At 39.6% G+C, this 11,815-nt stretch overlaps 2 protein-coding genes across 2 annotated transcripts; one reads left to right on the top strand and one right to left on the bottom strand.

Annotated features, from left to right (window-relative positions):
• Positions 1-157: 157 nt before the first annotated feature.
• On the top strand, positions 158-4,496 carry tpk2 (thiamin pyrophosphokinase 2). Its single transcript, XM_051426399.1, has 8 exons — positions 158-464; positions 552-793; positions 1,512-1,575; positions 1,665-1,795; positions 1,913-2,031; positions 2,996-3,128; positions 3,249-3,345; positions 3,458-4,496. Exons 1-8 carry the CDS (start codon positions 200-202, stop codon positions 3,505-3,507), a joined length of 1,101 nt encoding a protein of 366 aa, XP_051282359.1. The 5' UTR covers positions 158-199; the 3' UTR covers positions 3,508-4,496.
• Positions 4,497-4,929: 433 nt separating this feature from the next.
• On the bottom strand, positions 4,930-10,384 carry LOC127378015 (rho-related GTP-binding protein RhoA-C). The gene is made up of 5 exons (XM_051426462.1): positions 10,233-10,384; positions 8,245-8,400; positions 7,622-7,742; positions 7,398-7,528; positions 4,930-6,850 (listed from the first exon to the last, which is right to left on the bottom strand). The coding sequence occupies exons 2-5, from the start codon at positions 8,398-8,400 to the stop codon at positions 6,677-6,679; spliced, it is 582 nt and encodes a 193-aa protein (XP_051282422.1). The 5' UTR covers positions 10,233-10,384; the 3' UTR covers positions 4,930-6,676.
• Positions 10,385-11,815: the final 1,431 nt, after the last annotated feature.

The raw sequence follows: 11,815 nt of genomic DNA, 5'->3' as shown, positions 1-11,815 counted from the left end.
TAGTTTTACAATTATATGAACATGGAGGCCTGTTTTTCAAAGAGAGATAGATATTTTGGTAATTAGCATTAGTTAGGAATTAGGAAACGCTACCTGCCGAAACAAATGTCCCAATGCACAACCAATCAGTTTGGTCACCCACGAAGAAGAAGAAGAAGAAGACATGCGCACTAGTGCACCGGCATGATTTGTCTAATGAATGTTTGGAGCTTTCTGTTTGTACCGATATGATATTAGAAGCTTCTGTGTTATCAGGCCCTCTCTACCAGTCACGCTATGTGAATATTATAGTTACATTTATTTTAGTTTCTTGAGAAAAGGCTTGTTATGCCAACCGCTGTGTAAGAAGAAGAAGAAGAAGAAGAAGAGGCTTGTTGACATCCTGGAATTTAAAATGGCCAACTCTGTCTGGTCAGAAAAAATACTCCAACTCCTCCGCCGAATGAACAACTTTTATGTTCCCGGTAGGCGGCTGACAGAGTGTTAAAGTATAATATGTATTCGACTTTATGAAATGTTATAAAGGAACCACTTCCGTCTTGTGTCCTCAGGCTCCTGTCGTGCTAACTGCTTCAGGTTTGAGATAGACGGGGCTCAAGTAGGTTGGATTCCTCCCCATGTAGCCGCACTGTTGAGCCGGTATCCAGATGTGTTCAGTCCGCCACACGGTGGCGCAGTGTCGCTGTGTCACAGTCTGGACTCATACGGGAGGAGGTCCGAGGCTGTGGATGCTGTCCTGCAAACTTTGAGACAAGAGGGCTCCCTTACCTGCCTCAGAGGATGGAGGGATGAGGTGATACACACACACACACACACACACACACACACACACACACACACACACACACACACACACACACACACACACACCAAACACACACACACACAACACACACCCATAACACACACAACAACCACACACACACACACACACACACACACACACACACACACACCCATACACACACACACACACCCATACACACACACACATTACACACACACACACACACACACACACACATATTTACTATATCACAGCTGTGCTCAGGAGGTAGACTGGGTGGTCTCAGAAGGTTGGCCGTTGGATCTCCGGGTCCTGCTGCTGCATGTCAAAGTGTCCTTAAGCTTGTGACAGGTGTAAACTAGCTCCAGCCTCTCTTATTCATATGTTTTGGTCGTGCCCGTCTCTCCAGAGTTAGGGACACTATCAGGGGTTATCAGGGGACCCAAATGTATTGATAGCCCTCTTTGGAGTCATGCCAACCACAGTGACCCTGCAAAGGGTCGAAGCAGACTTGTAGCCTTCTACCCCCAGGGTAGATGTAAATCATAAAATGTCACATCAACATATGCATAAAATCTGAGTTTGAATGCCAGTTTCTTACTTATACTGGACTGGACCTTGGACTGTAAAAATCAGAACAACAATTTGCATCCTAATACATAAAATGACCCTCCATGTTCTCAATAACAGCACAGTTATTACAGCATGTATTCTCCTCTTTCAGAAATACAGTGTGATGTCAAAATTCTCAGACCCTCCTTTGATGTGGATGGAAAGAGCTGCTACAAGTAAGTTTTGGTGCACTGCGGCAGCTCCATATATACAGATAATGTCATCAATGTTAGTGTTGTATGGGCTGACTGATATTACACTACAGGTCTTTTTGGGGTGAAGCGGTATGGGGTCCATATCAATGGTTACACTGTTAGTGACAGTGGGGAAGTCAGCATGTGGCTGGCACGACGCTCCCCCACCAAACAGACATACCCGGGACTACTGGACAATGTGGTGAGTACAAACTGTAACTGACACTGTAGATACAAACAGTGATGATAGTGCCAACACTTCGGATTCAGAATGAACAAACAAATGAATCCAGAAGGCTTATGTGTTGTATCTTGGAAGGCAGCAGGTGGTCTGGCTGCTGGTGTTGGCGTCAAACACACTCTGGTCAAAGAATGTGAAGAGGAAGCTTGTATCCCAGCTGCCATTGCTGAGAAGGCTCGTCCTGTAACCACAGTAAGGTGAGGTTGATACCACAACTCATCTAAATAAAGAGTCTGTTGGAGTTAAAGGACACGCCTGTTGTCAACAAATCTGATTAAATGGCTCACAACAACAATAAATGTATCACACTGGCTGACATGCTCCTTTATTCCCATGGACACACACTGTAGTTTATATTGACTGTGCCACGTACACCTTCATGCCACCACAAATACTCACTAAAGCACCAAATGTGGATACATCCACCACTAAAAATAGTCCCAACAAATGCAACATTTGATCAAAACTACAGTGACCAGCTGTTTTAGGAAATGAAACTATAAATGAAACTATTCATTTGTGAGCTGTTTTTAAAGAATAATGTCATCAGTAGGAGCCAATGGGCTTGGAACTAAGAACTCATAAGTCAGAAAGTATTGAGAAAGGAACATTGTTGGTTTTGGTCTGGGTTTGTTGACAATCAGAAGAAAAGAAGAATTTTTTTTCCTAAGTTTTATCTGTTATTGGAAGAGGCAATTGTTCTCTTGCACACGCAGGGAACATGATACACATTCCTACAAACAGCCTCAAACTGCTCCACTGATCTACAGGTGGTGGTAACGCACCAAGAAACGTGCCAACTAAGGCAGTGAAGAAGATGGCCGCTATCAGGAAAAACATAGATGTAAATGCTGTAAAGATTTCAAAATGTTCAACCTCAAGGATACACAATGCATTTAGGTGAGAAACACTGAATTTAAACACTTTGTTTGTTTACATGAAAACTCCATAGGGCACTTTTAGGGGACGGGGGTGAAAATGAAAAGGGGCACTGGGACTGGTGGTCGGTTGGTGAGGCTAGATCGTCAAACCACCTTCATGGGCAGTGTCCCTCTGTTCTGCAGGAACCTTGTTATTATAAAATAAAGTAAAAGACTTGAATATTAAAAGAGGTAAGCCTCCTTATGTTCCATGACTAACTACTTTTAATATGTTTTCTAGCTACACCTACGTGGATGAAGGCGAAGTGTTTGCAGAATGTCAGTTTGCCTTTGATCTGGAACTTCCTCTGGATTTTAAGCCTAGAGTGGGGGATGGAGAGGTGCAGGACTTCTACCTCCTGCCCATAGATAAGGTTAGTATGGCTGACATATTCTGAAAAGTATTCCTGTGAAATAACAATATTCTGAGGGCTGACATTAAAAGAACCAAAATACAGGAGGGGCTTTTTGTGATCGCTCTATCTCGGTTTCAGGTAAAGGAACTGGTGGCCACTGATGACTTTAAACCCAACTGTGCCATGGTGGTCTTAGACTTCCTCATCAGACACTCGTTTATTGAGCCAGACACAGGTTTGTGGTCATCTACAAAACTTCCACTGCTGACTGCTCACTGAGATCATTGATTAAATCAGTTGACTACTTCAGATCTCTTTGTAAAGATAGTCTTGTGTTTTCATTTCAGAGCCTTGCTATCAGGAATTTGTGGCGGGACTCCATCAGACATTAGAGTGAAGCTGAGGACTGAGGCCACTGTCAGAGGCCAAGATACCACATACCGCGCTTATCCCAGCAATGTTAGCCGCGCAGAAGCCAAGCAAGTGCTGAGTGGTCGGTTTTTGCTTTGAGAGAACACCAAGAATCCACTGACAACAGTCCATGAGCTCAGGTGAACTGTTGGATTGGGGACTGATTTTTATATGGTTGGTCGACAAAGACAGACTAAACCAGGGGTCGGAAATCTTTACTATCAAAGGGGCCATTTTTGATTTTGAGTTTGAAGAAACCTGGAGCCACAAAACACATCTGAGCCTTAGAATATTAATTACATTACTGGTAAGCCAGCAGCATTGGTGGTGAAAGCAGACAAATCTGTCCACGTCCTATTAAATTCTCTATTTTCCTTTTATCTTTTGTTGGATTTGGAATCCATAGGTAGTCTAGCTAGGGAGACTCAAGACTAGTAGCCACGCTATTGATGTTTGGCAAGATATAGAGGAAAAGGCTCCAGGTCAGGACGTAACCCATGATACACATTTTAGTTTAGGAAATGTTTAAAAAAAGTCAGATTCTTTACCAACTTAAAAATCCTGCAGCTCAAAAGAAGCAGGGAGCTCTACAGAGCGAACGGTTCAATGGGAGTTTCTGGACTCGCACGCGACATCAGAAATAATCTGAAGACTAAGTTTAAGTATAAATCTAAGAACTGTTATATGTGAGGCCCCAGGTGAGTCTGCTCACAAGCTCAGATTTCTCTGTAGCTTGTATTCGGGTTTCAGCACATCAATCCTCTCTTCAGCCTCCCTGATTGACCTGACCTGATTTAGTCTCAAATCGCTTTCAGCTGCAGACTGTATTTCCTGAACTCCCTCGCTTCTTTGAAGGCCCAGGTTCCCATAATCAAGAATTAACTTTATAGGATGATTAAATCTTTTTCTCTCGCCAAGTAATCTTGTCATACACCATTTACTGTACATGAGATCATTAAACTTGTTTCAAGGCAACTGATTTAGATTTTCTTTAGTAATATATTCCATCTACTTCAACTTTAAATTAGACCGGAAGAAAAACAACTCTTTTCCTTTTGGTCTAAGGTCATTTTCAGTGTCATTAAGAGTAAACAGCTCAGAGAAAACAGTCACATCTTCCGTGGCGCTGCAGGAGCTGTGTTGAGTCTGAAAATAACCCTGATGGTGTTACAGTGAGACAGAGACTGTTCTTTATCAGTTTATTCATTCAAATTATAAATTATTCATTGCATCATTCGGAATGGAAAATATTTATCATTTTAGGCTCATTTCCCCATATTCCAGCCTGACTCATTTTGGGAGCTCTACTAGAATTTAGAAGTGTGGCTACATAGCATGCGTTTGTAATGACTGATGCATGTGTGAAAAGAGCCAGATTTACACAAATAACTGAAAGGATGAGGCAGAATTTGGTCCTTATCAGTTAAAATTTATTTCCTGTAGAATACATTAAAAATGACGACTGGAGAAACGTGAGGATACATTTGTATACAAAAGAATGTTTCTCTTAAAAATCCCCAATACTTTAGGAGGTGCTTGCCTTTTGCATTACATAATTTGACATCATATCTTTTTCAAAGTGTGTACCACACTGACCTTTTGTTTCAAAGTTGTGTGCAAATAATACAATGTAAGCCAGTAGAATATCACATAAAGTTAAAATAACATACAAGAGAATACAAAGCAGAGAAAGAATAGTTGGGAGACATTACCCTGGCATACAGTACACCGTATATTTTCAAATAAAAGCTGGTATTTAAATAAAGGAAGATTGTCAAATAACAGCCGAACAAACACAGAGGGGATGGAATTACCATGCTATAATGCCTCACATGCTAAAATTCAGAATAACTTACATTACGCAGCACTTATTCCGTCACTTCAGAGTCATGTCAAACTCACTACCAAGTTTCTTTTATTGCTGTTAAGTAAAACTCTACGCTTCCTGCAGATGTTTCAAATTAAAAGCCCACTGGAAACAACAGCAAATGTGTCAATGAGCTGCTGGGAGGTTTTAAATGTAAAATCCATACTTTAAGTGTTGCATTTATACTGATGGTAACTTAACAGCAATTAAAAAGCAGCTAAATAGAAGTGACATGACATGAAGTAGTGATGGAGATAGCCCTATAGAAATGTACATTATACCGAATTTATCAAGACAGCAGTTAAACATGAAGGAAGATCAGAAAACATGGAAGCTTCTTATTAAAATATGATGAGATTTACATAAACAATTTAAAACAGAGGAAATTAGAAATAAAGGCTGGTCTCTAATATAACCCTGTTTTACATAAAAGGTCTGTTCCTCTGAGGTAAATTAAGGCCCCACTACTACTTGAGAATTTACAGTAGCTGTCAAGAGGATAAAACAATGTTGACAACCCTTTTAATACCCGACTGTATACAGTGTGTCTGACAGTCCACATCAATTCAATCACATACAGTTTTCCGACTGTTGCATTCATTAAAGCTAGCATAAAGCACTCAAATAAGTTGGTCTCATTACCGTCATGTATTTATGCTCAAATGCCAATAATCAAACTCTCACATTTTTAAATGAATGAAAGTTGTATCAAATACTACAGATTCATTAAACACAAATGCCATACCAAGTTAGGTTGGTCTATATTTCCTCAGGGGGATAAAGCAGAAAGAAAAACTTACAGAATGAAGAAACTGAAGACAAGCACAGTCACACTGCAAGCCATGGAAGAGGTTAGTTAACAGTTAGTTAAGCGGGCACCCCCCCCAAAATCTCTTCTGGAGCTGCTTTCAACTATTAACTGTAGAGCTACAGTTAAAGACAGAACTGGATACAATAACCCTCCCACACTTTAAAAAGATGGCAGAGAGAGGTTCCCTTTTCGTCACATTCTCTGAATTTGAATCCTAAACACAAGATTACAGTACTTTTTTTATTTTAAAGATAGAGGCTATAACCTTGAACTTAAATGTATATTCTCCCTTTTTCCTTTGCATTTAATCTTCCTTTTTTCCCCTTTGGCCTGGTTTGACTTTTCTCCCTCATCCCTATAACGCCCCATTCAACTGTGCCAACCTCAGTGACAAAGCAGACACAGAGATGGGATGTTTTTTTTTCTTGGCTTGGTTTTTTTTCCCCCTTCCTCCCAATCCTGCAGTGAGCTGACACCCTAAAGCACAATGCAGCCGCCCTTCTTGCCTCGCCTCTTGGCCTGTAGTGCCGCCCTGGTGGCCATCTCGAACACCTCCCTCACGCCGTCCTTCGTCTTGGCTGAGCACTCCAAGTAACCAAAGGCGTTGATCCGGTTAGCCATGTCCCTTGCCTCTTCTGACTTCACTGGTTCCTGTTTGGATGAACCAAAGTCATGCAAGACAATCAGCTCAAGTCATAGAAAACAGGACATCATTTTTTAAAAGGTTTAGAGTTCAGTAAAGATCAAACATTTTAAAAACACTTGGAAGACACTGCATGTCACTCCATCAATGGTCAAAATGTGGCATCACTTTATTATATGATCTCTATACCAATAGCAACTTTACCTCTTTTGAGCAATTGGTACATAGATGTAATATTCCTAGAACTACAGGTATCTGTGTGAGGCATCTCAGAAACTCAGCGTTGTGTAACTCTGATTCCTCCCGTCTTTTTTTAAAAAATTTTTATTAAAAACTATCTAGAAGTTGGTGTCCGTTGGGCCCGGAAAGGACTGATTGGTCACTCCATCTTCTTAATACATGTGGAAGGAATCTTTTTTTAAAAACAATGATGTCTTGTCATTTTATATTTCTTCAGTCTGACGGTCTTTGGTAGGAATCGCATAAAAGTCTGCATGTACAAAACCCCACAGGCCTGAAACCTTTACAAAGCATCTAAATAAGGGCCTCACTGACCTGTTTCATCTTTGCTAACTCTCGACGTGTGTGCTCATCATTTCGCAGGTCTTTCTTGTTTCCCACGAGAATAATGGGCACATTGGGACAGAAGTGCTTGACCTCAGGAGTCCACTTCTCTGGAATGTTCTCTGCATTGGACACAAGGTGCACATGTTGAACACAGAGCGGACGCAAACAGAAAGTTGGTGTAAAAAAAAAAAAAACCCAAGAGGAAATCTTACCCAAACTGTCAGGGCTGTCAATGGAGAAACACATGAGGATGACATCTGTGTCTGGATAGGAGAGGGGCCTGAGTCGGTCGTAGTCCTCCTGTCCTGCTGTGTCCCAAAGAGCCAGCTCCACCTGTAAAAGGACATGTCAACAGGACTAGTTAACTACACACATACAGCAGTACATCAGTATATCTGATCAGGATTAAATGTCATGGGCTCAAAGGCCGCAGTAGGAGGCTGTACAGCGGGGGGTCTTCAACTGCCAGCCCGTGGGCCACATTCAGCCAAAGCTTCCCAACCGGCCCATAGAATGGCCACTGATCAAAGTATTTCAATATTACTGCATTAAAAGCATTTAATAATACAAGCTAACATTTATTATAAAGTAGTAGTGACAGGAAATTATTTCCCATCTCTGTTCACACTGGTATAGGGTAAAAACATATAATATTAATAATAACTATTTTTGTAAAAAAAGTTAAAATATTAAACAATAATAGAATAATAAAATATATAAATCAAAAACATTAAATGTATTTGAAAGTCTAGCCCCTACAGTGTCTGCTTAGAAACATTCTAGCCCTTGGACAAATGCAGTTGAAGACCCCTGAACTACAGTAAAAAGAGCTTACCTGTTTACCATCCACCTCAATATCTGCCACATAGTTTTCAAACACTGTGGGCACATAAACCTCAGGGAACTGGTCTTTGCTGAACACTATGAGGAGACAGGTCTTGCCACAGGCTCCATCACCAACTATCACTAGTTTCTTTCTGATTGCAGCCATCTGAAAGAACAGAATAAAGACATTTAGCAGGATACAATATCAGAGATGTTTACAGGCAAGTTCAGTGAAGTAAATGACCCAGTGATGACTTACGTTTGACCAGAGTTAAACTATTTTGTTTGTGAAGAGCCCCAACGTACTACAGGTGGTGGTGTGAGCAGTTTTGTAATGGGAAACACTAAATGACTGAAATCTGACTCGGCTCGGCAGAAGGTGCATTCCGTGTTAAAATATATTGCACAGGTTGAAATGAATGAAACGTTCTATGCACAACCAACCGTCCTAGTTGAAAATAACACATTTTCTATGATAAAGATTTAAGACGTAAACTTTGAAGATCTGAACATAAGCTATATTAATAGAGCCTTCACTCTCTGCTAAACAGCCTTGTCCTGCATTACAAGTAGGCAGTTAAATCAACCAAACTAAACAAAGAAAATCACTGAATTTGACCAAAAAAAGCCCATTAAGTACACGATTGTTAAAAATTCCTAAAAATATCAGTAAAACTCATCTCTGATGCTTTATTCACAGGAAATATATCTGCTTAAAATGTGTCCAAATCACTCAACTTCCTGCAGTTATTGCGTTCCCTGTTTGGGTTCATTGTACAGTGTATCTGTTGTGCTCTACTGTTACTGTTATGCAATTAATATAATATCAAATATCCATAAAATATCACACTTAGTCAGCCTTCAGTTTACTCAATGATAGAAAAGGGGCTCCCTTAAAGAAAAGTTTTGGGAACTACTGATCCTGACCAAAGTGGTAGACAGACCAACATTGATTTCTTTCCCTCCACTATTAAAAGATCAACCAACAAAATACAAATCATCCAACTTCTATGTAGGCTGAAAGCAATAGAATATGGGATGAGACCACTGACAGTGTATACATGAGACATTATCCTGCTTAGTTTAGGTTGTTGCCTATAGTCAATTCAATTAACAAAACATAACAATTAAATCACAGCATAACATGATAACTGACAGAATCATTCTTATTCCTATAAATGAAACTAAATCAACATTATATCTTGGTTAAAAAATACAAGACCATTGATGTTAACATATGTTGGTTAAAAAAAGCGATCTACTGATGAATGTGCTGATAAAATTAGGTTATTGTTGTAAGTTAACCATTTGTAATCCGAAGCAGGTAAATGGTGAAGAAATATATTTCTTCACCATTTACTGAAGCTGTGCCTGAAGAAATGTCGGTCAGCGCAAATACAAACGGATCTGCTACTAATTCACATTCAGATGGCATTATATACAGCCAGCCTTTCTATGACCACCTATATGAAGTATTCACTGCTTTAGAGAGTGACCTGGGTTAGCGTTACACTCTGTTGACAAAGGTTAACTGTAGATATAATGAACGTTAAAGCTTTAGCTGCCTGTATGAGGAGAAGTTGGCAAGTTTAGTTGCATTATAACTTAACGTTACTTCCTCACTGCTGCTTACCTCTAATGCGAATGGCTATGTCAACATAACCTACGGTGAATTGCTTCAAGTTACACATAACTTGCCATCCTAATATTACCATAATTACATATTAATATTCTTATTTGGTCTATGTTTGTCACTGAATTAACGTTAGTGGACTATCAGCTAACTTCTAGCTAGCAGCAGTTTCCATTCCATCTAAGGAAGCTAACTATTAGCTTGCTAACTTCGCTTAGTTTTCTCGTGTCCGGCTGGACACATACAATTTGGACACCGTAATATATTGCTTGATTCTAGCAGCTACCCCGACACACAAAGCAACAAAGCAGCTATTATGAGTATTAACTTTACTGTAATTCCACGGTTTTAATAGAAATACTCGCCTTTCTTTAGTTTTCCTGTCGGACCTTACAGTCCCGCCCCCGACACTGCCACGAAGAGTGCGCCCGCCCACAAGCGTATACTTCCAGCCAATGGGAGACGGCGAAACCACGAGTGACTCGTAACTTAGCCAATCACTATATTACATATATAAAAATCGCCCAGTTTTGTTTTACCCGAGATAAAGGTGTGAGCAGTGATGTCTCGCTCTCAGTTTACATACAAACAATTCTGCTACATGTATAAAACATGGTTGTATTACATCTTCTTCCTCATACCGCTGGATGCCGCTCTGTTCCTAAAGAATAAACACATGAACACAGTTAAAACAAATTATTGTGGTTGAACTTCTGTGTGAAATACTGAAATTTAAGATTGTATATAGAAGATTCTAAGCAACTATATTATTATTTATATATATAAATCGTATTACATATTTAGGACCATCAACATGCTGCCATAATTAATTTGACTTAAAAAAAAACATTATAGAAAAAGAAAGAATACACACCAGCCACAAACAAAAGCTTGATTTGGTACAGTTAGATGGCTGAGAGAACTCCTCTGTATCTTTGAATGGTCTTTAATGCTTTTAGATTTTAGAAATAGATGTCATTTTATATGGGTATAAGGGTTTGCAAAAAAAAAAGTATTTTATATTATATTTTGTACATGACAACAAAAGGTTGTACAATGGTTCACCCAGAATGAGACAAAGATACCTCTGAGCAACAGTTAAATAAGAATTATAATAGTAGATACAATGATTGTGAAGAGATCTGGAATGTAGTCATGTAGTTTCATACAGTTTCCTCGAGGCATGCCTAATCATAGGGCAATGTTTTTATGAGTGGGACTCTGTTTTGATTGTTCTAGTGCAAGCACATAAGGGACATGATCCATGTTCATGCCACTGTTTATAATGTTCTACTGATCTAATGGTGGTAACATGCCATGCAGCAATGCAATACCAAAAGCAGGAAAGAAGACTGCAAGCAAACATACAAATAAAAAATGCACAATTCAGGCTTTTAAGAAAAATCGGCTTTGCAAGTGTTTCATGAGGAAGGAAATTATTTCAACATGTTTGTAAGACCGCAAGGATACACACAGTGCATTCTGGGGAGAAGCGTTTACAAAAATGTTGTTTACCAGATTTTTACTTAATGGAAAGTTACACGCTTTTCACTAAGATGTTGCACTCAACTGACTGACAATGTCCTAAATATTAGTAGTAAGTGACCTCTGGTAAACTCCTCCTTTATTTCAGCACCTGATGTCAAACAGTGGATGGGGACTGTATTAATATGTTGAACCAGACCAAACCAAATGGTCACTGTAGTTTCTCTTACAGCCCGTTCTCATTCCCAGGTCGTCAACTACAGACACCAGCAATGTTCAGTTAGTTGCAATCTGCAACTTTACTGCTAGATGCCACTAAATCCTACACACTGCTCCTTTAAAAGGCTGGTATAGTGTTGCATTATTATTGCATTATGGACACTACATTTCATATTACATTGTCTTTGAGGTGATGTCAATGGCAACAATACAAAAAAAGTAAAGGCCCAAGGCTCATTGTGAT

This window comes from Dicentrarchus labrax, unplaced genomic scaffold (genome assembly GCF_905237075.1).
Source record: "Dicentrarchus labrax unplaced genomic scaffold, dlabrax2021, whole genome shotgun sequence".
Classification (NCBI taxonomy): domain Eukaryota; kingdom Metazoa; phylum Chordata; class Actinopteri; family Moronidae; genus Dicentrarchus; species Dicentrarchus labrax.
The sequence above is the reverse complement of the archived record's forward strand: the minus strand, read 5'-3'. Positions and strand labels throughout refer to the sequence as shown.

What these genes read in the sequence shown, in the direction of transcription:
- tpk2 (XM_051426399.1), top strand. Translation starts at nt 200, where the DNA reads ATGTTTGGAGCTTTCTGTTTGTACCGATATGATATTAGAAGCTTCTGT. An exon ending in GATGGAAAGAGCTGCTACAA is followed by an intron (nt 1,576 to 1,664) that starts GTAAGTTTTGGT and finishes ATTACACTACAG; the next exon opens with GTCTTTTTGGGGTGAAGCGG. An exon ending in CGGGACTACTGGACAATGTG is followed by an intron (nt 1,796 to 1,912) that starts GTGAGTACAAAC and finishes GTATCTTGGAAG; the next exon opens with GCAGCAGGTGGTCTGGCTGC.
- LOC127378015 (XM_051426462.1), bottom strand. Translation starts at nt 8,400, where the DNA reads ATGGCTGCAATCAGAAAGAAACTAGTGATAGTTGGTGATGGAGCCTGT. An exon ending in TTGAGGTGGATGGTAAACAG is followed by an intron (nt 7,743 to 8,244) that starts GTAAGCTCTTTT and finishes GTCCTTTTACAG; the next exon opens with GTGGAGCTGGCTCTTTGGGA. An exon ending in TGACAGCCCTGACAGTTTGG is followed by an intron (nt 7,529 to 7,621) that starts GTAAGATTTCCT and finishes TGTCCAATGCAG; the next exon opens with AGAACATTCCAGAGAAGTGG.